Genomic DNA, 25,338 nt, shown 5'->3' on the forward strand with positions numbered 1-25,338 from the left:
CAGAACCAATGGGTTGAAATTAAATCAAAAGAGTTTCCGGTTTAACATTAGGAAGAACTTCCTGACGGTTAGAGCGATCCCTCAGTGGAACAGGCTTCCTCGGGAAGTGGTGGGCTCTCCTTCCTTGGAGGTTTTTAAACAGAGGCTAGATGGCCATCTGACAGCGATGAAGATCCTGTGAATTTAAGGGGAGGTATTTGTGAGTTTCCTGCATGTGCAGGGGGTTAGACTAGATGACCCTGGAGATCCCTTCCAACTCTATGATTCTATGGAGGGCTGGACAGTATTAATTGAGGCAGTCCTTCAAAGGCATAGTTATAAAAGACCAATGGAGCATTTGGTATAATAGAACAATTGGGTCTCATTTCTGACATTGCCAAAGGGAAACCAATGTTAATGATAGGGTACACAGGTTTGTTTTGTTTTACTGATTTATTGTTCTTGTTTGCACTATGTAGCTATAGTCTGAACACTATCATTTTGAACTAGGATTGTAACATCTTTTCTTTTAATCTTTATTTATCTCATGGAGGTGAGCCCATTTTCTCTGTTCTGGTGTTTTGGCTGCTCCCAAATACCAGAACTTTGGTGATTTATAATCATATGCAAATCCTGATTATCAACCACAAAGAAAAGGTTTCTCATGTCAACTCTTAAAGCTGTTGAAAACTCCTTGTTATACTATTCTGTTGCATGCTTTCAATTTATCTAAAGCTTTGATTATTCAAAAGTGTTAAATGTCATGAGTTCATCAAGCCAAAATGACAGGCTCTTGTACTTTACCTCTCTTGGAGCAATTAATTAAATTATGTGAAAAGAAGGGGAAAATGTTATCTAATAATGATATTTGGTAGTAGCCCTGGTTGTTTTCAGTCTTATTTCTCCAACTGGAAAGAAAACAGATTCCCTACTTGTTCATTCTGTGCACATAGTGAAAAGATTATTTAGAAATTGCTGAGGTTATTTTAGAGATGGATATTTGACACTCTAAGGCAGCAAGAGACTTGGTGTAGTTTAAAAGGCTACATACGTGTGACACTGAAATATTGGGGTCAAATTGCTCTCTGTGGAGTGGGAAAAGAACAGATCTGTATATATAACATAAAAATATGTAATTGTGTAGCTGTAGAATACAGTGATAGAAAGCTCCAATTCTAATTAATCCCACATATCAGATGTACTCATTTATATTACTAATTTGCATAATATATTTAATTTGCCTAATTCCATCTTATTGTTGGGGTTCTGGAACATTTTGTTTAAAAACATAAAATATGTAGAGGATGGTGGTAAGAAGAAACAGATAAGTGCTCATCAAGTTTGTTTTGGCTGTGAGACAGAGGGTCATGCCAGTAAAGATAATTTCCAGAATATAAAGATGTCTTTCTCAGATCACTGAATATCTCTGCCAGTTTTCTGTAGGTGTTGAATCCTTAGGAGAAACTGACTATACATTTTCAGGCTTCCAAAAGCATGAAGCTTAAGCAAAATTATATATAATGAAAGTTGGCATGCTGTTTGGATTGTTCTCCAAACTGAGTATATAAAGTCAATTTGTTAGCCGCCCTGAGTCCGTTTGGAATGGGTGGGATATAAATTGAAAGTAAATAATTAAATAAAATTTGCTAATCTGTTATATTTATCCTTATGTTACAAAGGCCTTCATGTCAATTCAGATATAGACTTAAATGTATGACCTTTGCCCTTCCTAGGTTCTTCAGTCTGTGGAGTTGGGGAGGGGGTGGCTGACTTCAATAGAGAGTTAATGTCTCCTTGAAACAGGCTGTGGAGCATCCACTTATAAAGAAGCCTACCCTGGCCCATGGAGATTTCAGTAACTACCATCCAGGTACAAATCTTCCATTCTTGAGCAAGAATGGGTGGTGGTGGTACAACTTTCCTGAATGTAGCAAATTGTTTACATCTGTTCCAGTCTGGTTTTACACCTGGTTGTGGGACTGAAACAGACTTGGTTGCCATTGTTGATGACTTATGCTGGGAGATGGACAGAGGGAAAGTTATTTTGTTAATTCTTCAGGAACCTATCAGGGTGTTCAGTACAATCAATCATGGTATCCTTTTGAACTGCCTTTCCAATTTGGAATCGGGAGGCACCATTTTGCAGTGGATTTTGTCCTACCTGAATGTAGTGCTGGTGGAATATAGTGCTCATCCTCTTAGCCTTTGGCCAGCATGTATTGCAGGTTTCCATGTTTTCCCCTGTTAGGGCTACCAACCTCCAAGTAGCATCTGGAGATCTCCCACTATTACAGTTGATCTCCAGACAACCAAAATCAGTTCCTCTGGAGAAAATGGCTGCTTTTGAGGGGGACTTTATGGCATTATACCCTGCTAAAGTCCCTTCCCTCCTCAAATCCCACCCTCCCCAGGCTCCACCCCCAAAATGACCAGGTATTCCCCAACCCACAGCAGGCCACCCTATCCCCTATGCTCTGACATCTACATGCAACTGTTGGATAAGGAGATTTGGATGGGATATGCACCAAAGGGGGAGGGACGGTGGCTCAGTGGTAGAGCATCTACTTAGGAAGCAGAAGGTCACAGGTTCAATCCCCGGCATCTCCAAAAAGGGGTCCAGGCAAATAGGTGTGAAAAACCTCAGTTTGAGACCCTGGAGAGCCGCTGCCAGTCTGAGAAGACAATACTGACTTTGATGGACCAAGGGTCTGATTCGGTATAAGGCAGCTTCATATGTTCATATGCTCAATATGTGAATAGCCCTCAGCTCTGTCTCACACTTCCAGCTGATCCCAGCGGGGCATAGATACCATGAGACCTTTTAGGAGTAGATATGGGCTAATAAAATGAAGTCTAATCCCAACAAGATGAAAGTGTTATTGATGAGCAGAAGGTCTGATCCAAAATTTTAAGATGTCACCCATTCTTCATGGAGTTGTGCTCCCCTGGAAGGAACAGGTCTGAAACCTGGGAATGCTTTTGGACTCAGGCATGCTGCTGGATAAGTCAGTGGCAACTGTAGTCAGAAGTGCTTTTTACCAGCTTCAACTGGTTAGCCAGGTCTAGCCTTTCCTAAGCTGAAGAGATTTGACCACTGTAGTGCATGCCCTGGTTACATCTAGGTTAGGTTATTGCAATGTGCTTTGTGTGGTTTTGCCTTTGAAAAGTATTCAGAAGCTTCTGTTGGTGCAGAATGTTACAGCCAAGAAGCTGATTTGAATGAGTTGTAGGAGTCATATTGTTCCAGTCTTGGCCTAACCATTCTAGCTCCCAGTTTGTTTCAATACAAGGTGCTGATGTTGATCTTTAAAGCCCTAAATGCTTTGAGACCAACATACCTGAATGAATGCCTATTTCCTTATGAACCTACCCCAAAACTATGGTCATCCTCAGAGGCTCTGTTTTGGGTTCCCTTGCCTTCTGAGATTAGGCAGGTGGCAACCTAGGAGAGGGCCTTCTTAGTTGTGGCACCAAAATTCCAGAACACTCTTTCCATGGAGGCTCATGTATCCCCTTCTGTTGCCATTTTCCATCAACAGATTAAGACTTTTTTGTTTCATTTAGCATTCCCTCAGTAATCCTTGCTTCTTGTCTAATGTTATGTATTTTGTATTTTTTGTATTTTGTTTTATGTATTCTTTCTATATTGTAAGCCCTGACCTGAATAGCCTAGGCTAGCCTGATCTTGTTGGGTCTCAGAAGCTAAGGAGGGCTGGACCCAGCTAGTATTTGGATGGGAGACTTCCAAGGAATACTCTGTGACTCAGAGACAAGTAATGTCAAACCACCTCTCAGTGTTTCTTGCCATGAAAATCCTACAGGTTTGCCATAAATCAGCCATGACTTGATGGCAAAAAATAAAATAAAAATAAAAAACCCACCAATCCCACCTTAAGTTCTATATGTAATAAAAGCAGATAATAAATGTTTAAATTAAATTAAATTAAAAAGTACACTAGGAATGAGAGAAGATAAACTGAACACTGGTGGCAGCTGTTTCTGAAACAAAATTGTTTGAATCTGCATATACAATTGGTATCAGTGGGCAATCAACAGCCTTGCAGGGCATACAGAGCTGCCCCTAGGGTGTGGGGCACCCCAGGCAGACTTGCCACCCACTGCCCCTCTGTGGTGCCACCCTGCAGTGCTGCACCCCACTGCCTGCACGGCAAGTGAAGTCAGCAGTTCATTGCCTCCTTTCCTGCTTTGAAGGAAGCCAAAGACATGCGTCCTGGCATCCTCACATGCCGCCTCAGCAGCCCTACCTGTGGCGCACCTCCTGGAAGAGGCCCATCAGCTGCTGCACCATTTCCAAACAACCCGAGGGCACCACGGCCTGATTCAGCTGCACCATCAAGGCATCCAATGCCTCCCCAGCCAGCTCCGCCAACACAATGCGATCAGCAGCCTCTGCTAGACTCAGCCCAGGCAGGCCAGCACAGAGCAAGGAAAGGCCGGGCCTCGTCCTTCTTGCTTCTTCCTGCCCATGGTCTAAATGGGGCTGAGGAAGGGGAGCCTTCTGGTGAAGGTGGGGTCCTGCTTCCTGTGTAGGCTTGCCAATCCCCAGGTCCCAGTGGGGGATCCCCCGTTTTTACAGGCTTCTCCCCGCCCCCAGCCAGCTGGCTGGCGGGGGAAGCCCTGCCCCCCACAATCACCATGTAGTTTTAGAGCTCCTGCAGGTCCCTTTTTAAAATATGTGCCTTTAAGGCTGAGTAGGAAGCAGGAAACAGGAAGGGCTTCGGAGAATGGCCCCTCCCTTTGTTTTGCTTTCGTTTTCAGAGCAAGTAAAATTCTGCAGGAACAAGACCCGGTAAGTATTTGTGTGTGTGAGAGAGAGGGAGAGGGCAGGGGATTCCCTGGTTTGGAGGCCCTCCCCCCGCTTTAGAAAGCGGAGGAGGGGAGGGAAATGTCTACTGGGCAGTCTATTATTCCCTATGGAGAATGATTCCCATAGGGAATAATGGGGAATTGATCCGCGGGTATTGGGGGCTCTGGGGGGGCTATATTTTGAGGTAAAGGCACCAAATTTTCATTATAGCATCTAGTGCCTCTCCCCAAAATACCTCCCAAGTTTCAAAATGATTGGACCAAGGGATTCAATTCTATGAGCCCCAAAAGATGGTGCTCCTACACTTCATTATTTCCTATGGAAGAAAGACATTTAAGAAGGTGTGCTGTCCCTTTAAATGTGATGGCCAGAACTCCCTTGGAGTTCAATTATGCTTGTCACATCCTTGTTCCTGGCTCCACCCCCAATGTCTCCTGGCTCCACCCCCAAAGTCTCCTGGCTCCGCCCCCAAAGTCCCCAGATTTTTCTTTAATTGGACTTGGCAACCCTAGCTGCATCAGGAGTGTGTGGCCTAATATGATTGGATGTATTGGGTTGGACCCATTCCTTTTACTAGCTGAGTAAGTTCCCAGAACAGAACTTTGCCTCCAATGCAGTTGCCCATTTTGGAGGGGCCATGAAACACTTATGAAGAATGAAGAATTTGTCTTTCCCCTTACATTTGTATGACAGTTTTCCATTTGTGCTAAGATGGCTCCCATTTTTAGACTGCAAAGCTCTCAAGACCCTCCCATAGAACAGAACTCTGGATGCTTAGCCCAAGTTCCAGCTTCTCTTCACACATAGACTTCTATGGTCTACCACTTACTTCCTTTCTTGTAGCAAGTAAGAGACAACAAAATAGAAGTGAAACCACCACTACAACAGAGCTTTGGATAAAGAAATAGATCTGTTGCAGACTACTGGGGCCCCACCTTACAATAAGAGTGATGGATCCCTGATAACCCTATTCTTAAATACAGTTGGATGTTTTGTTTTAGCTTGAATTAATCATTCAGCAAATGAATAACTCAGCACCTGAATTAAAAAAAAACAAAAACAAAAGTATTCTTGATTTTAGTTGTATCCTCTGCATATAAAAGTGCTAAAATTGTTTATTCACCTATAATAACAAGTAGAGTTTTCAGAACAATAATACCTGTAATTATTATCCCCACAATTTGAATAAACTCATTTTTCTTTTTTCCTGAAAGTGACATAGTTGAGTTTTTAGAATTTGAAAATAGATATTAGAAGGGTTTTAATTTAAACTGTAACCATTCAAATGTGCAAAATCTAGGGTTGCCAGGCCATGGAGATTGGGGGGAAGTGGGTACTTACTGTGGGGGGCAATCTTTGTCACAGCACGACAGTATCACACTATGGGTGTTGCCCCAGTGTGATATTATCACTTACAGATTGTGCTGGAAGTGACATCATCATACAGAGACTAAAATTGCTCCCATTTCCTCTGTTTTGCAAGCCTGCTCCCACCCACTGACCAGATGGGCATCAGCTGGCATCAGTAGCAATTACCAGTAGTTTGCCCACTATTAGTTAGCAGACACCTGGTAGGCCTAGGACGGGGTGGCCACACTTGCTTAAAGTAAGAGCCACATAGAATAAATGTCAGATGTTGAAGGAAGGAAGGAAGGAAGGAAGGAAGGAAGGAAGGAAGGAAGGAAGGAAGGAAGGAAGGAAGGAAGGAGGTGCAAACAAAACAACTTTAAATGCATTCTCCAAGTCACTGGCTGGCTTGGCGAAGTGATTTAAAGAGAGAAATCTCTTCTACAAGCCAGCTGATGGGGCGGTGGGGACTTCAAGAGCCACACATGTGGCTCCTAAAGTACAGTTTGGCCACCCCAGCCTAGCAGAATCCCCCACAAGATGTAAATATTTAGTGCTGTGGTAGAAATTCTTATGCCAATAGAGAGGTTAAAAATGTTTTATTTTTAATAAATCGGAGGGCATTTTTCACTGGAAGTTAAGAACTTTTGTACCGCCTTTATTTTTTTGGGAGAGTTATAATGTGAGATTGTGTCCAGGGATTTTAACTAGGGTTATATATGTCACCAAATGTTTTCATCTGATAAATCATGATGTATAATACTATAACGATATAAATGTAGGTGAAGAAATTATAATTTCCCCCATTAACTTGCCATATTAAATTTTGTTGACAAACCTTGTTATGTAATGTTAGCATGTTCCTGTTAAATTAATGGGGCCACCTGTTCAGCTTGTATTTATTTAAAAAAATCTCTATAATTGCACAATTACTCAAAATGTTAGAAAGAAACTGTTGACAGGTGATAGTCATATAAAGGATAATGGAACATTTCTTTACTTAGTGTGCTTCCAAGAAGCTTTCTCTTTTCTTGCATATAAATACAAAACCTCCAAACCCACAAGACAAAGGAGGAGACATGATTGTTTTAGCACTTTGTACAGCCCCTGTTCTACTCATAAGAATGATGGTCAAAGAGCTCTCACTTCCTCCTTTCACCTTAATGATGTTTAATGCCAAGTCTGTAAGTAATAAAATTTCCCTGATATATGATTTCATCAGTGATGAAGCTGTTGACCTGTCATATATAACCCAAACCTAGCTGGGATATTCAGATGTCTCAAATATCACTGTTTCACTTAGTCGCAGCAGGTATTTAGTCCTTCGTCAACCCAGAATGATGGAAGGGGGTGGGGGCTATTGTCCTTCAGGACAATGTCCACAATTTTCTGGTCTGTAGATGGCCAATTCTGAATTCATGTACCTTGAGCTGGAATAGGTATAATGCTCGTATGCTGTCCATATAGTTCTGGCTGAACTGATACTGTTCAAGAAATAATTCCAGAACCAATTCAGGAATCTTGAGGAGAACCTCAAGATTTTATTTGAGATATGAGCTGTGCCTAGAGTAGTGTGGAAATTGGGTTCCATTTTTCAGCTGTATAACTGATGAAGAATTGTTTTGAAATGCCTTGTATACCTGGGAAAGACATATCAGCTGTAGAAATTTCTCTGGGACATCCTCTGCCTTTCCTTTGAACTTTAGGAGATCTTTTGGACACTATTATATGAAGGAGCACAGAGAAGTCTCTTGGATTCATGTTTACCACTGAAGAATGTTTCTTGAATTGAGATATTTAGTTCTTACTAATTGTATCTGAATTGTGATCACCAGTTCTAGTTCATGATCACTATTTACTATGATTATGTTTCAATAGACTAATGTCTACCGGTACTTGTGAATTTTTGAGATTTTTTTGATGCTCCACCCTTGTATTTTCCATATTTGCATATTTTACACACTTGGGGACCCTGTTGTTTGACCCAACTGGGGATTGGCAATGCATTGATTGAATCTCATCCAGAGAAATTATTTAAAGTGTTCTAGTTTTAGATAATATGGACCTCATACTTTTGGTTTTGCTCTGAAAATTAGATGTGATGATTTTGATAATAATGTCTTTCTCATCTGAGCAACAGCATTTCCAGATTCTCAAGGTCCACTGAGAAGACATCTACAACCATTAAGACACTTTCCTCTTCCTTTTCCAATGTAAGATAGAATGAGCCATGCAAATCAGAGGCCAAGCCTGCAACACTATATATTCTCAGTCCTCAGTTTTACATTTTTTTAGTAGGCCTTTAGAACAATAATGTTATCATATCTGAAGTCAATTTGAAGATGCACAGTGCATATGTAAACCACTTCAGAACTTGAATCAATGGGGGATATAGCTTCAGAAACAAGTACAGAAGACCCACTTAAAAAGTAACTACCGTAGTTAGGCCATGCAGCATTTTGTCCAATAACCTTGTGCGTTTTGCTCTATGCCCTAGAGCAGTATAGTTCAAGATATTTCTTCTTTTAGACAGTTGTTGCTCATTAAGAACAGCTCATCAGTCTGCTGATTATATAATTAATTAGTGTAATGTTCATGTTCTTTAATTGATTTCAGATCAATGTAGTTTGTAAACAGAAAGCAGTTTATTCACTAATTTAAGAACAGAAAACAGTTTTATAACACTAACTTAAAGGTAACAACATGAAACCATAGTTTCAGTATAAAGATACTTCCAAGAAGGCTGGTTGTTGTGGCTGAGGGACTTCGTCTTCACCTCACCGGTCTGTCTGTTCAGCAAACAACAGCTTCCTTGGCTATTCTGCAGGGCAGGGCAGAACAGCAACCTTCCTAACTCACTTAGGCTTAATTTAACCCTACCCTTATCAGTCTCAGCTGAGGCTGATTTAAAGTGCTCTGCAGCAGTTAAAGTAAACATCCTTGGTTAAGGGCATTAACCCTTTTGTAGCTTAAGGCTTCCATACACAGGTCTGGAATGAGTAGATCACCACTATCTCCTCAGATTACAATAGTCTTCCGCATATTCCATTACAATTAGACACTGCCCCCTGGTAATGCAATCACTTATTAATGCTGGAAAGTAAAGAGAACCACATAGAAATTATTATAGCTATTTGAGTAATAACACTGCAATACACTCAAATAATGGATTGTTTTAAACAAATATTTCATTATGGTGTAGGAATGAACAGGATTTCTGATTTAGGGGGCTATCTAGTTTTAGAAGCAGTTGTATTCATGAAATGTGAAGTACTGTCATTAAGACTGTGAAATATACTTTACTAACTCATGGATAGGCATGTCCCAATTTGCTGTAAAGCACCCCCTATTTAGTGCTATTTGTTTAATACTAGTGATTTTGTTTTTCCTTGACAGGATGGCAAGATATTCTGTCGACGGACCACTTGTGATTGTCAGAATCCTAGTGTTGATTTCTTCTGCTGTCCAGAATGTGATACCAGGGTCACCAGTCAATGTTTAGACCAGAATGGACACAAGCTATACCGAAGTGGAGACAATTGGACATACAGCTGTCAGCAGTGCCGCTGTTTGGTATGGAAGGCAACTTCAAAGAGATGCATGAGCAGTAGAAGTGTGCCATGATAAAACAATACTCAGAAAATATAATTAACATTTTTTTCTATGTCACCCAGAATGCCACAGTAATTTAAAGAACATTTTGGGAATGGGGTGTAGTTACAACAGGACAGAAGCACAAAACTTTGTGTTTGATACTGGTATTTCCTTGCAGATGGTTAGGATCCAGTTATTTATTGATTTAGAAAATCTGAATGACATCTTTCCAGAATCCATTCAAGGTTAGCATAGCAAAAATGCAATATGATTAGAAAACAAGTTTTGTCTTTTCTTTGTCTATTCTATTACAGTATATTAGAAAATGAAAGAATTATTCAGCCAAAATTAGGTACTATTTATTAGTGCTGAATGACCACTGCTCATTTGAAATAGCAAATGGCTTGCTAATTAAAGGCATTTATTTGGATATCACTGAGCTGAAACTATTCTTAAAATAAGCTGTTTGGAGTTGGCTCATTGATACCCAAAGTGACCCCAAATACTCTCAAAATTCTGACAATAAAGGTAATTTATCTCTTGGAATTTAAAGAGTGTTTTGGGGTTTCAGGGAAGTGCAGGAATTGATAGAGAAAGAGGAAGCTGGCCCTAGAAAAGCTGTTAGCCAGCATCTGTCTTTTCCAAGAGAGGTGCCAACTAACAGCTGATGATTGGATAGACTTGGCCTCCATCCATAGCTCTTTAAATTTTAAAGGGGAAAGGACCATATTGGTCCTCAACTTACCATGGTGGCATTATTCCCATAGGAGGTTTCTCCCCAATGCCCGAATCAAAGGCAGCAGAGTCCACCTTTGCAACCATTTCCTCCCACCACCACTGGAGGACTTTTATTATTTTTAATGGCAATTTAATAATGTTATAGTATTACAATACAACTGAAATCTGAAATCCAAGTTTTCATCTCTTTTTATTTAAAAGGCAAGGCTCTATCTTTTTTCTTTATGAAGATATAAAGAAAAAGGCATATATCTACAAACAATTGGGATGTAGACTTACTTTATAAAGAAATGAAAGCTGGGAATTCAGATTTCTGAGAATTTGACATGATGCACATATGACTACACTGTTATATTACCATAACACTATTCAATAGTTGATTTACATTTTAAGAAATCCCTCTTTAACAAAGGGGATGGATATGGCTGCTGTGGCAGCCAAGTCTGGTGGAAATCCAGGAACCCGCCCAACTGCCATTTTCTGGCTGTGGGTCAGATTGCACCATTTTACACAGGTGGTGGGGAGAAAGGTCCAGTGGAAGCAATATCAGACCGTAGGTCCAAGTATGACTTCCTTCCTTGCCATCCCTCACCTTTCCTATAGCTTCTGGGAGGGAACAAGACAGGAAATAAAAATAATGGTCCTGAAGTTTCAGGACCCCCAAACTACATACCCCTTCCCAAACTAGAAACAACATGCTTGAAAAATCAGGATAATTTAGACAGTGCCCTATCTTAAATATGGATCTGAAAATAATACAGAAATATTTTAAGTGCTGCAGTCCAAGCTGTGTTCACAGTCTGAGTTCAATGTCAGCGGAAGCCAGGTTCGAGTAACCAGCTCAAGGTTCACTCAGCCTTCCAGACTTCCAAGGTCGGTAAAATGAATAGTTAGTTAATTGGGGTAAAGTGTAGGTTACTGGGGAAGGCAGTGGTAAACCACCACATAACAAAAAAAAGTCTGCCAAGAAAACATTACAATGTAACATCACCCCATGGGTCAGTAATGACTCAGTGCTTGCACAGGAGACTATCTTTACTTTTATTTTAAGTTTATATCTCTGCTGCCAATTATGAACAATATTTGTGAACAGGGAGGAAGGGGAGAAGTTTAAAAATCCCCCTTTCCTTTCTGGAGTCACGCCACCTTGGTGGCACACCTCCACAAGTGATTTGCCCTCCCTTCACTCCTGGAAGCATGTTGCCACTGTGCATCGGAGAGCAAGGCATAGGAATTTTAAAATCTTCCCTTCCCTCTCCAGAGTTGCACCACCTTAGCGGCATGCCTCCACAAGTGAAGGGAAGGCAAATTGCCTTCGCAGCACTCTTGGAAGCATGCGGCTGCTGCTGCAGTACAACTCAGGGAGGGTGGGGGTGGCATATAAAAATCACCCCTTCCCTCTCTGAAGTCCCAATTCCTCAGAAGCATGTCTCCACAAATGAAGGGAAGGCAAATTGCCTTTCCTTCATTCCTGGAAGTGTGCCACAGCTGTGACACAGCTAGGGGAGGGGAGGCATTTAAAAATGCCCCCCTCACAAACTTTATAGATCCAAACACATTTGAGAAACTGAAAAGTTCATGGAGGTTCATGAACCATGGTTTGTGACACCCCATGAAACTCCATTTTCCTGGTTTGTGCCTATCCCTACTTGTAATAGCCAAAAAACCTGTTGAGTGGTGCTGGCTTCCATCTTGCAAAAGCTTGTATGTTATTGGAATTGCAGGTATGAACCTGTTCAGGCACTTAAGCAACAGTGACAATCCTCACTTAGAATCGTAGAGTTGAAAGGGTCTTCCAGGGTCATCTAGTCCAACCCCCTACACAAAACAGGAAATTCACAAACACCCCCATACACACACATGCATTCCCAGTGACCCATGCCCAGAAGATGGCAAAAACTTTCAGGATCCCTTGACAAACTGGCCTGGAGAAAAATTGCTGACTGATCCCAAAGTGGCAATCAGCATTACCCTGGGCATGTAAGAAAGGGTCGCAAGAACTAAGCACTGATGCGACCCTTCCTTCCCTCCTTCTCATGATCTGCCTAATTTACAGAATCAGCATTGCTGTCAGATGGCCATTTAGCCTCTACTTAAAAACTTCCAAAGAAGGAGAGCCCACCACCTCCCGAGGAAGCCTGTTCCACTGAGGAACCACTCTGTCAGGAAGTTCTTCCTAATGTTTAGCCAGAAACTCTTTTGATTAATTTCAACCTGTTGGTTCTGGCCTGACCTTCTGGGGCAACAGAAAACAATTCTACACCATCCTCTATATGACAGTTCTTCAAGTATTTGAAGATGGTGATCATATCACCTCTCAGTTGTCTCCTCTCTAGGCTAAACATGCCCAGCTCCTTCAGCCTTTCCTCATAGGACTTGGTCTCCAGGCCCCTCACCATCATTATTGCCCTTCTCTGGATATGTTCCAGTTTGTCTGCATCTTTCTTAAACTGTGGTGCCCAAAACTGAACACAATACTCTAGGTGAGATCTAACCAGAGTTGAGTAAAGTGATACCATCACTTCATGTGATCTAGACACTATATTTCTGTTGAAACAGCCCAAAATCACATTTGTCTTTTTAGCCACCACATCACATTGCTGACTCATGTTCAGTATACAGTCCACTAAGACCCCTAGAGCTTTTTCATACTTATTACTGCCAAGAGAAGTCTCCCCCATCCTATAATGATGCACTGGATTTACATTTATCCCCATTAAAATTCATTTTGTTTTAGCCCAGTTTTCCAGCCTGTCAAGATCATCCTGTATCCTGTCTCTGTCTTCAGCTGTATTTGTGACCCCTCCCAATTCAGTATCATCTGCAAGTTTAATTAGCATTCCATCTATTTCTTCATCCAAATCATTTATAAAGATGTTGAACAAAACAAGTCCCAGGACAAATCCTTGAGTCACTCCACTTGTCACTCTTCTCCAAGAGGATGAGGAACCATTCGCAAATACTCTTTTGGTGTGATGTGTCAACCAGTTGCAAATCCACCTAACAGTAACAGGATCCAAACCACATGTTACCAATTTGTCAACAAGAATATTATGTGGAACCTTATCAAAAGCCTGGTTGGATTCAAGATAAATGATGTCTACAGCATTCCCCTGATTCAGCAAGGTAGTAACTTCCCCCAAAAAAGAGATCAGGTTAGTATGACATGACTTGTTCTTGAGAAACCCATGCTGGCTTTCAGTAATCACAGCCATCTTTTCTAAATATTTGATGATTTATTCTAAAACTTTTCTAGGTATAGACATCAAGTGGTTTCCCAGATCCTACTTTTCCCCCTTCTTGATGATTTGCCTGCCTCTAATCTTCCAGCACCTCTCCTATTCTCCAAGAATTCTCAAAAATAATGGTCAGAGGCTCAAAAATTACATCTGCAAGTTCTTTTAGTACTCATAGATGCAGTTCTGTAAGCCAAAATGCCCTCAAAACGAGGTTGGGGAATTGTCAGGTGGGCACCTGGCTTAATCAGGATCTTTTACCTGTGTATACAGGATTCCACGTCCATAAATTAATGCTTAAAAATATTAGGGACTCTAATTAAGTAAAACAATTAAAATTTATTTGAGAAAATATAGACTTACATACAAGATAAAATATTCATAAATCATTCATACAGTCCTAAGAAAAATAGAGAGAGAGAGAGAGAGAGAGACAATACATGGGTAGACAAACAGAGTGATAATTACTGATCGTAGTCTTCAAGAAGGCTCCAATAGTGACAATAGAGGATGGGGGAAATGGGACCCTCAACTGGCCAAGAATTGGGGATGGATCTAGACAGCGAAGATAGGGTACTGCTAGATTCACATCTGAGTGGAGTTGGGTCAGTGGTTAAATATTCTATGGGAGATACATGGGAGGAGAAAGGGGAGGCTCTACAGTGACCATAAGGGCTGGACTTCTGCAGTAGCCAATAGCAAGTTAATTGGTGACACCTAATTGGGTGCCCATGACTGACCAATGAACAAACTTGGTCCAGGGGTACCTGGTTGAACTTTCAGGTTGCAATGGACCAGGGTGAGGCTCTAAAAAGACAGTTGGGGAGAAGAATGGGGGAGATTACTGGGTGGGGAGATACTTAAGACTATTACACTTATCTAAAAGGGTGACAATAGAGAGCCAAATCCTTGCCTAGGTAACACCCAGTTTACACAAAGGAACTTGGCTCTGGCTGAAGATGGTCTTCCTCTTCTTCAGTCTTCTCCTTGCTACCAGTCTTTGTCCTGGGTTTCTTTGGACAAAGGCTGGGTTGTAGCATGTGCAGAGTGGGATCATGCAAAAGACTCAAGCCTACGGCCGCCGGGGATCAAGATTACAAGTAACTTTCAATTAGAACACACCTTTTGGGGCGGAAATAGCGAGAAAAAGTCCTCAAAAACCCTTAAACAAGAAATTCACATTTGATAAGGGATCAACCTAGCTTCAGCCTCCTTATGACCATAAAGCTAGTCAATAGAGTAGGGTCACCCGAGAAAGGCTGCTGATTTTTAGCTTTCTGGCTTGATCCTACGGGCAATCTGGTCCCTTTTGCAGTTATGCAATCAAGGACTGCATTACCAGAGGTCTCAAAGGGTTAGATGAGTTTCCTGAGTCAAATCCTTGACTTCTAGGTGGCTCAATGGGTCAGAACAGCTTCTGCCCAGGTGCTGACTTGGGCACCCGGTAAAGGATTGTTTGTTGTGTGTTGGTTCCAACAAACAATACTTTCTAAACTACCAGGGCATTTGGAGTTTGACACACTCCTAGCTGCCATATTCTCTGGTTCAGACCCATATCTCTAGGGCTTTTCAGCCCTTCCTTATTATGGTAAAAAGAAAGCTTAAAAGGGAAATCCAAAAAAATTAAAAACCTATCCCCATGGTCTTATGGCTCGCGACCCAGGTGACATAAAAGCAGGGTAAAGATGCAAGACAAGTTTTATGGAGAAAATGTAAGGTTTGTGTTTAACCATTACTTTCTCTCTGGTGGCAGGGGGTGGTATTTCCATATTGCTTGGAAATTCTCCACCTTCTTAATTTGCTTTCTCATCCAGCACCCAAGTCCAATCAGTGCTAGACAGAAAATTATTTGCAAAGCCAAAATTATGACAATGGAATGCAATAGCACATTCAGAACTGCACTCGAGGTCCGGCTCCAGACCAAAATTGAGTCAAGGAACGAATGTTTTCCAGTGTCCTTAATTTTTGTAAAGATCTTAGAGATCTTATTGCCATTATGCTTCACCACCAGGGTTGCTGTGTCTCCAGCTCTTTTAATCTCTTGTAAAGTTTGCTGCAGGCGGGGATGGGTTAATAACGACTTGATCGCTTCAAGACCCATTCCCCAAAAGACTGGCTCAATAGATTTAAAGAAGGAGGGTGCTATCACAATTTCCTCTCTAGTCCAGATGGGGACCGTGAACTGCAGGTCGCATCTGAGAATAGAGGACAAATTGCAAAAACACCGGTTTATTCCTGGCAGCATAGGTCGAATTTGGAATGTGTTTATGATTACATAATCACAAAATGTTCTTACACATGCACACCCGTTTCCCAAATACACAAATGCAGAGGCGTTCTCATGCCTCAGGGTATAGTGACATTCCTGTGGGGAGTCCCTTAAAGGGTTTATGCAGAGATGGTGTGAAGCCCAAATTGTCTTTGTGCACGCATGTTTGCAAGCTTACAGCTTCCCATTCACTTCCATTAGTTCTAGCCCATTTATCTGAGTCTATGGAGTACAGAACCTCCGTGGGTCCTGTTTGCAAGCCTAGCGGAATAATGGGCTGCACATAGAAAAATCTTTTTGCTTGAGGCATTAGGAGTAGCAGTCTTAATTCCTGAGTTTCTGCTATGAAGGAAGTATCTACCAGCTTCCACCATGACTCCAGTTCCAGTTCCAAGTTTGAGATTTTGGGTCTGATTAGCTGCTTAATCTCCAAAAGAATATGCCCTTCTGTGGCCTGCCTGATTATAGCCATAGCCATAGCCAAATTCATAGATTGTGCTTGGGTACATGCTAGTGCCATTGATATATTGCCTTGTAGAGATTGAGTGCCTCTCAGTAACAGAGCAAAGTCTTTTTCAATTTGTCTTTCCCAATTTACCAAGATGGAACTGATGGAATGCTGGATCTCAGATATAGTGTGGAATGAATCATTAATGGACTTGCCCAGCTGGGACATAAAGGAAGTGGCATAAGCAAATTTGTTGGCTAGGATCTCAATATTCATAGAGTCTAACACGGCCACTCCTCCAGCAACTGGGGCAAGCCAGTCTCCTACAGACCGTTTTGATCTGTGGTGGGTTTTTCCTGCCCACAGCTGTAACCAAGCTGTCCAACCTTTCTTGCTGGGTTCCAAATAGGGAGCACACTGAGGTAGCTGCTCCGTGGTATTTTGTCCAGTAAGACTGAAACATATTTCTTTTAGCAGCATTTGAGGTTGGATTAGAACCTGCTCCCTTATATCCCTCTTCATAACATGTGAGCCAATTACATGGGAGTTGGTTTCTAGGAGGGTCTTGTCACTGGCTATCAATGGGTTAAATTGTAGCCACGTGAGATTAGATGTTCCAATAGTCAAGGTATAGTTTCCTTCCTCAAGGAGGAGTTCTGTGCTGAAAATCCCTAGCCTGGTGAATTTCATAGCAGCTACATGTTTTGCTTTGCACTGATTGTCTAAAATCATAAACCAATCTGGAGGACCCTTCTCTTTAAGCTCATTCTTGGAAACTATCCAGTTCTGATCTTTCCATATTGTCACATTGAATTGGTATGCCCTTCCTGTAGGCGAGCTTATGACAAGGGCTACCTTTTGAATCTTCCTAGAGCCAATTGTGACTATTATTTTAAAGGGGTTCCCAGCTTTCCATACTGCGGTCGACACAATAGCTACATCACAGTATGGCCCCATGTTCTCTAGAACCTAGGGATAGAATAACAAAAACTACACTGTTGACCACCCTTTGGTCCTTACAGTTTGTAAATAGAAACGGGAGAGTAATGAGACAGATATGGGTGCAAAATAAAAAAAAAAATTGGGTGTAGGCTTTGGGGTAGTGTTTTTCCTGCTCTTCTCTATCATACTCCCCCTAGATTTCTGTGTACATGTCTATGTGCTACTAGAAATCTGTTATAATTGGTCCCTTCAAGTTGCATCTATTACCATGAATGTATCTCCTATTGAGAAGTCTACTAAATCTGGGAAAGGCATGACTGAGATTTGGCTGATCTCTGCCCTTTCAGAAGGTTGCATTGTCACTCTCAGTTGAGGCTGGACTATATTGTCAGGTGGTTTCCCTTTCCATTCTTTCAGCTGAGAGCAATGGAAATATTTGTGCCAGGTTACTCCATTTCCCCTGGTAATTGCCACTTGGTATACCGTGGGGCTGATCCTTTGCCACTTAGCCTCCAGGGAGTGCTTGTCCTGTGAGAATTTCCTATAGAGTACTAGTTGTCCAGGATCCCATACATGAGGGTTTTTGACCCAACCCAACCTTTTATCCATACTAAGCTGTGCTTTTCCCAGCTGCTTAGCTACCTCCATGTGGATGTTATGGACTTCTGTAATTAAAGATCGCACCCATTCATCATTCACTACCACCAGCACTAGGTCAGACGGAAGTTGTATTTTAAACCAAAATGCTTCAGGCAACACCATTTTTCTTCCTGTCATAACCATGTATGGCATATGTCCGTGAACTGCAGTAGTTCCTCTGATGGCCATAAGAATGATTGGGAGCTTCTCATCCCAATCTCTGCCTATGGATTTAACTACTTTACGTAGAGCTTTCTTAATAGTCCTATTAGTCCGTTCAATGGCTCCTGATGCTTGCAGGTGCCCAGCGATATGAAATCGCTGCTCCACTCAGAGGGCTTTACAGAGTTCTTTGGTTACTTCCCCAATGAAATGTGAGCCTAAATCAGAGTCCATGACCCTCGGGATTCCCCAACGGGTCCATAGATGATTGAACAGAATTTTAGCTGTGGCCCTTGCTGTGTTATACTTGCATGGGAATGCTTCGACCAATTTGCTGAACAGAATTTTAGCTGCGGCCCTTGCTGTGTTATACTTGCATGGGAATGCTTCGACCCATTTGCTGAACGGGTCAATCACTGTGAGACAGTACCGGTTTCCTTGGGCTGTACAAGGGAGGGGGGTGATAAAGTCAATTTGTATACGTGCCCAGGGCCCTTCTATTCTCTGGTGCTGGATGGGGGCTTTGGGGTTGGTGGAATCAGCATTTACCATGGTGCACGCTAGGCAATTGTCCACCCATTGTGCTACCTCCTGGCGCATGCCTGGCCACCACCCTGTTTCCCTCACTCGTTCCAGAGTTAGATCTTTTCCTCGGTGCCCTTGCTCGTGTACAAATTTAATTAAATCTCCTCTTACTTGAATTGGTACAAGCCAATGTTTTTCCCCTCTGCTATCAACTGCCCAATAAATTCCATCCTGTTGCTCAATCCTGTATCTGCCGGTGCTATCCTTCTGGGCTTGAGCTAGCTGCAATATTTCTGGGTCATCTTTCTGGAGTTCTGCTAGGTCCATTAGGACCTCCCGCTTTTTGTTCTGCATTCTAGTAGTAACTGGTTGCAAAGGAAAAACCAGAGGGGAGCGGAAAGGGTTTGTGTCCGCAAAGGCAGCTTCTTTAGCAATGGCATCTACCCGATTGTTCCACATGCTGACTTCAGTGTTATTCCTCTGATGTCCTTTTACATGGGTGACATGAGTAAGGCTCATTCTGGTTTCTATCCTATTCGCTACCTGGATCCATTTTTCCAGATGTGCCACGGGTTTCCCCTCGCTATTTTTCCACCCTTGCTGTTTCCATATGGGAAGACAAACTGTTACTGCTTGCACCGCCCAGTGAGAGTCAGTAAAAATTGCCAAAGGAACATCAAGGGGTTCAAAATTCAGGGTGGCTAGCACAACTTCCACTTCCGCAGCCTGACTAGAGTGGGGGCGGACTGTCCCTTTAAGAACTAGAGAATCCTGTACTCTAATGGCTCCATAACCGGTTCGAGCAGAGCCATCAACGTGGAAGGAAGATCCATTGCAGAACCAACACACACATCCTTGTTGTTTGGCTTCTGCTAAAGTTATTCCTCCCTTTGCTGGCCAGGGTGCGTGTTGCACAACGGGCAGCGGGCACTCATGCTATTCCCCAGTTACTATGAGTCCATATGGAGAAGGAGGCTCTTTCTTTTTGTTCTTTTTGAAAATCTATCCCTCCGTTTGTCAGTGCCAGCATCCATTGAGCAATGCGCTGGTTGGAAACCTGTCTGTCTTTCACTTTCCCTGACAGAATGTATTTGAGCGGAGAGTGCATGGTCTGCACAACTACTCTAGCTCCCCCTATGATGAATTCCCAGTAAGTAAGGCTCCAGACAAGTGCTAGACAAACTTTCTCACATGGGGAAAACTCTTCCACGGCAGGGAGGTTCTGGGAAGCATAAGCTATTACCCGTTGAACTCCTGCCTGCCGCTGGATCAGGGTTGCACCTAGGCTGTGTTCAGAAAAAGCCAATTGAAAAAGCCAAGGGCTGTGTCACATCGGGATGCGCAAGAGCAGGGGCTTTTGCTAGGTTCGTCTTGAGCTCTACAAATGCTTTCTGCTGCTCAGGTCCCCACTGCCAAGCCACATCCTTTTACAAAAGCTCATACAGAGGACGCGCTTTTTCTGAAAACAGCTCAATGAAGTCTCGGGAGAAGTTGAAAGTACCCAGTAGGGCTCTCAGCGAGTGAGTGTCTGTGGGAGCAGAAATTACTAAGGGAATCCTTGCCTTCTATCAGAAAGCAAGCCTTCTTTACTGTCCCACATTCCACCTTTTCAGTGATCCATACCCCTGGAAATTTTTGCATCCATACGTCGCTAGTGAGAGGCGCTAGTACGAGAGGAGCCTTTACTGCTGCACATCTGTGTATTGCTCTACAGTGACCATAAGGGCTGGACTTCTGCAGTAGCCAATAGCAAGTTAATTGGTGGCACCTAATTGGGTGCCCATGACTGACCAATGAACAAGCTTGGTCCAGGGGTACCTGGTTGCACTTTCAGGTTGCAATGGACCAGGGTGAGGCTCCAAAATGACAGTTGGGGAGAAGAATGGGGGAGATTACTGGGTGGGGAGATACTTAAGACTATTAAACTTATCTAAAAGGATGACAATAGAGAGCCAAATCCTTGCCTAGGTAACACCCGGTTTATACAAAGGAACTTGGCTCTGGCTGAAAATTGTCTTCCTCTTCTTCAGTCTTCTCCTTGCTACCAGTCTTTGTCCTGGGTTTCATTGGACAAAGGCTTGGGTGGTCTGGCAGGATCCATGCCTGGATAAGCTTGATGGTTCCATGGGTGGCTTGCATCTGTTGCGTACGTGTGCCTCCCACTGTCCTGAAATGGAGTCTTGGTAATGCTGGAAAATAGCTGGTGTTAGCCTCCCAAAGTGGGTTCTATGGTCAAGGCTGAAAACCACTTAGTCTGGATAGCTCCTAACGGTGCGCTTTTCTTCTGCTCCAAGATAGAGATGGCGTTCGCCCGAAGCGACTGGAAACCATCCGCTTTCTTTGCTGGCGCTCTTCCAGGAACCTGGAGCGCTGCTTTAGCATTGTGGCTGTTAGTAGTCATAAGTCCTTTCCATTCTGGTAGGCAAACCCACGTCCTTCTGTCAGATGTGTGAGAGCTCTGTCTCCAGGCACTCTGACACCCAGACGGGTGACTATGATGTTCTGGAAATTAGGGGCATTTCCTTACAGTTCATCTGGCCCTAAGGACTTAGTTTCATTTAAAGATACTAGGTGTTTATGTACTACCCCTATGCTGATCCCAGGCTGCAATTCCCTTCCCTTATCACATGTTCTGTTTTGACTACGTTGAACACCATTTTCCTCACAAGAGGAAAAATAGGAATTGAGCAGTTGTATCCATTCTTGGACCTGTTACAATTTCACTTTCCTGTCATAACTAGAGTCCACTCATTACATAACTTTGGATTCTGTGTCCTATGAATAAGCCTATGCCCTGCCAGAACACAACTCCTTGGGAATTAGAAACAGAATGAATATAGTAGGGGAAACCATCCCTCCTGTTTTGTAAAAACTCTTCAGAAAGCAACAACAACAACAAAAGGGAGGGGATTGCTGATTTTCCCTTTCTTGCTTTATTCCACTCTTTTACTCAAGTTTCCTTTAGTCCTCTGTAGTAGTTTTTTTGAGGCAAGCTGGGGGCTAAAATGCTTTCTTTTTCACTGCATGAAGACAGTTGCATTTTGGATTGGACTTACAACATTTTCATCAAATATGTGGATTCTTTTATTTTACAGAGTAATTTGGAATCTAAACAAATAGAACATGAACAAAAAATATTTGGGGAGAGGAGCTGTGACCCAAAATGCTAAGCTAAAGAAGGTGAAATACTAAGAATGTAGTATTTTTTCCATTAAAATGGGAGCTTTTCAGATTTCAGTACAAAAACCACAAAATCAAAACAGCATATTGGACAAGTTTCTACAAAATAAATATGACATTTTAAATGGTATCCTAAGTTTTACTGATACCAGAGGAAGCTGAAACCTTCTCTCTTTATTTTGCTTGCTTTCCTCTATAGCTTTCTATTATGAACATGTTGCAAAAGGAGAGGTTGGAAGGGTCATCAGTGAAGTTAAGCCCTCAAAATTTATGCACACAAAGAACTGACCTTTTCACATTGTAGACTGCAAGCACCTTAAGACTATAAGAAAAGCTATAATTTTTTTTTTAAAAAAACAAACAAACCTCAGGACCAATTCTTTTGCATAACACAGTGTCCAGGAAAGTCAAGTCAAGCAGACAGAAAATGATTGTAGACATGGTGAATCGATTTTACTGGAGAGAAGAGGCAAACACAGCTTTATTGCTTAACATAATCATAGCCCACTTTTGTAAACTGCATGCATTGTTGTGCCTTGGTTCCACTATGGATCCTGCCTATATGCATATAATTTTTTTTGGCTGAAAAGCCTCATCTACTGTGTTGACAGGACCATTACTTTGCTTTGGGAGAGCATCTGTATTTAGAATTCTCCCCTCCCCCAATAATAATGAGGCTTTCCAGAAAGATTAACACAACAGAATGCTCACCCATGCAGGGTCAGAATGTTGTAGTTACTTTCAGTTGTAAACAATGCTCAATAAAAAGTGAACAGGGACATTCAGTTCCACAAATCATGCCTGAACCATTGTTCCATCAAAGTTCGAATTTATATGAGGATCTTCAACATTAATCACTTTTAAAACCTGATTAACATTCACTTCGATGCTATAATAAACTATTAGAGTCATATCAGTGTTTAAACATCAGATCATGGCCCCTCAGTGTCTACCTACACAGCTAAATGTAGTTAAAAGAGTGGGATTGTGAATCCCCTCCTGTCTCCAAATCTCACCTCTGACATTAATCTGTTTTGTTGATTTAGGCAACCTACTGTCTCTCAGCCACAGTCCCCTTATGCATAGGATAAAGAGAATAAGATTGACCTGTTTTACAGGGCAGTTGTAAGGATTAGTAAGATAACATATATGAAGCATAAGCACTCTAAAAATTATTTTAAATACTTTAAAAATTATAAACTAGTTTTATTTTATTGGGTATACATGACTAGTTCAATATGCCTAACTGGGCTTGGAATTTTGCTTTTCAGTACTAGGAAGCAATTTGCTTCTGAATGCAGTGGAATTTCAAAATCAAACTGTGATAAAACATTGAAATCTGCTCTTCAATTAAAATAAATAAATAAATAATCTCTCCGTGTTCTAGAGCCTTTACTATGCCTAAGCATACAACAGGAGAACTGGGGCACATGTGAAACAGCAATCAAGAAATCCCCAGTTCCAATAACAATTTCCTAAGACTTCTATTTTATACAGTATGTATAATGCAGTATTTATATCAATATCAAAATATTACAATACAGTGCTCACAATACATCTCAAAAGTTCCAATATAACTACCCACTAACAAACAGTGACACAACACAAACAGAGTACTGTTCTTCAGAAAAAATCCTGATAAGTCTACCCTGTGGCTCAATACAACACTCTTTTCATATCGCCACTCCTGGACCTTGAAATAAATATCCATAGCTGACCAGTAATCGATGTATTCTGGTTTCAAATGTCCTTGATCCACAGCTATTCTTCTCATGAGAGCCTGAAAATCTTGTATCCACAGGATAGCAAAAACTTTTACTAATGGAAGACCTCCAGCCTGCAATAACAATTACTGACATGTTTTCCTTTCTGTTCTTAGGCTTGACTGTTGTATTAAGCCACAGGGTGGGCTTAGGAATTTTTCTGAAGAACAGTACTCTGCATTGTGTCACTTTGTTTGTTAGTGGGTACTAATATTGGAACTTTTAAGATGTATTGTGAGCACTGTATTGTAATATTTTGATATTGATATAAATACTGCATTATAAATACTGCATAAAATAGAAGTTGCATAGTGTCTTAGGAATTTGCTGTGCCTAAACTGGTTCTTTGAATCCTATTAACTTGAATACACCTTGCCTAAGCCAAGTTCTCTGACTTTTACCTTATTAAGCATAACTGTTTAAGCTTAATGTCACCTCACTGTATCTCTGGACGGTGTGCTTTAATTGTATAAAGTTATAATAAGGCTCTTGATCATGCCAAAGAGTAAGGCCATGAATTATTTACCAATATACACTTAAATGTGGGTTACAGGGCAGTAAAATTGTGATGGTTTCCAGACAAGTTAACTACTATGTCATTATCTCTAAGTGTTTGTAAACTACTGAATAGCATTTAACTTCAACAGAATAAATAGCCAGTGGCAGCTATGGCTTACTGATGTGATAATTTGGTCCACGTGTTGTTGTTTTTAAATGAGTACTTCACAGTCTTGTAAATTGCTTAACTGAAGTTGGAGATACACACTTGCAAAATAGGAACTACCGTATGTACTTTGAATGAACTGACCCAATCCACCAAATGAGACTTGTGTACAATAGCGGACTTTTACACCTGGATCTTCAGCAGCATGTCTGCAGCTCTCAGTCAGAGCAGGCACATGTGTACATCTATTTATTTGATTTGTATATTTATTTGAATTGTGCATGTATTTGATTTTTATCCCACTTCAAAGAGCAACAGGGTCTCTCTCCCTCTCCTTTTACTTTTGCAGCAACCCTATGCTGTAGATTAGCTTCAGAGTGTCTGGTATGCTATGGTATTTGGGCTCAATGGAAATTTTAATCTGCCTCCCATCCTAATCCAGTGCTGTATCCACTGCACACCACTGGCACTGTAATAACTTTTTGCAGCATATGATGCACTCAACTGTATGTGAAAAGGGGTATCTTGCCATTCTTGTGATGTGCACCCCCTTTCCATTATCCCTGTACATGCAATGAGGGTTAAGAGGCATGAAGCTTTATAGCATTATGTTATCAACACATTTTTATAAACCAAGGGTGCTTTCATTCACAATATATAACACACATTCAGTCCACTTTCAATGCACTTGACAACTGGATTTTACTGTGTGAAATGGCAAAATTCACTTGCAAATAGTTGCTGAAGTGGACTGAAACTGCATTATTTCGCATGTGTGAAAGCACCCTATTAAATGCCAAGTGATCACTGTTATAATTTGTAGAGTTTTAAAATTTGATGCACAGATCAAAGTACCAATTCATTATGTGCCAATTCATTATGTGGCAAGCACGACTAAGGTTCTAGTTAATTTGTAAGAGGTTCTATTCAAACTTCATTGAATGAGCTCCATTTCTGTCTGTGATGTTTGTACAGATGTTTCCAGCAAGGGGGGTAGTACCTTAGATTTCTTTGCTGCCTAACT

At 41.6% G+C, this 25,338-nt stretch overlaps 1 protein-coding gene across 4 annotated transcripts in view; it reads left to right on the forward strand.

Annotated features, from left to right (window-relative positions):
* NELL1 (neural EGFL like 1) overlaps positions 1 to 25,338 on the forward strand; it is a 994,364-nt gene that overhangs the window by 959,996 nt on the left and 9,030 nt on the right. For all 4 annotated transcript variants that reach the window (XM_060262209.1, XM_060262211.1, XM_060262210.1 and 1 more), the window contains one exon: positions 9,551 to 9,727. In XM_060262209.1, the coding sequence (XP_060118192.1) occupies positions 9,551 to 9,727 (177 nt within the window). The remainder of the gene's footprint in view (positions 1 to 9,550; positions 9,728 to 25,338) is intronic.

The sequence above is a fragment of the Heteronotia binoei genome, chromosome 21, assembly GCF_032191835.1.
Source record: "Heteronotia binoei isolate CCM8104 ecotype False Entrance Well chromosome 21, APGP_CSIRO_Hbin_v1, whole genome shotgun sequence".
Taxonomy (NCBI): domain Eukaryota; kingdom Metazoa; phylum Chordata; class Lepidosauria; order Squamata; family Gekkonidae; genus Heteronotia; species Heteronotia binoei.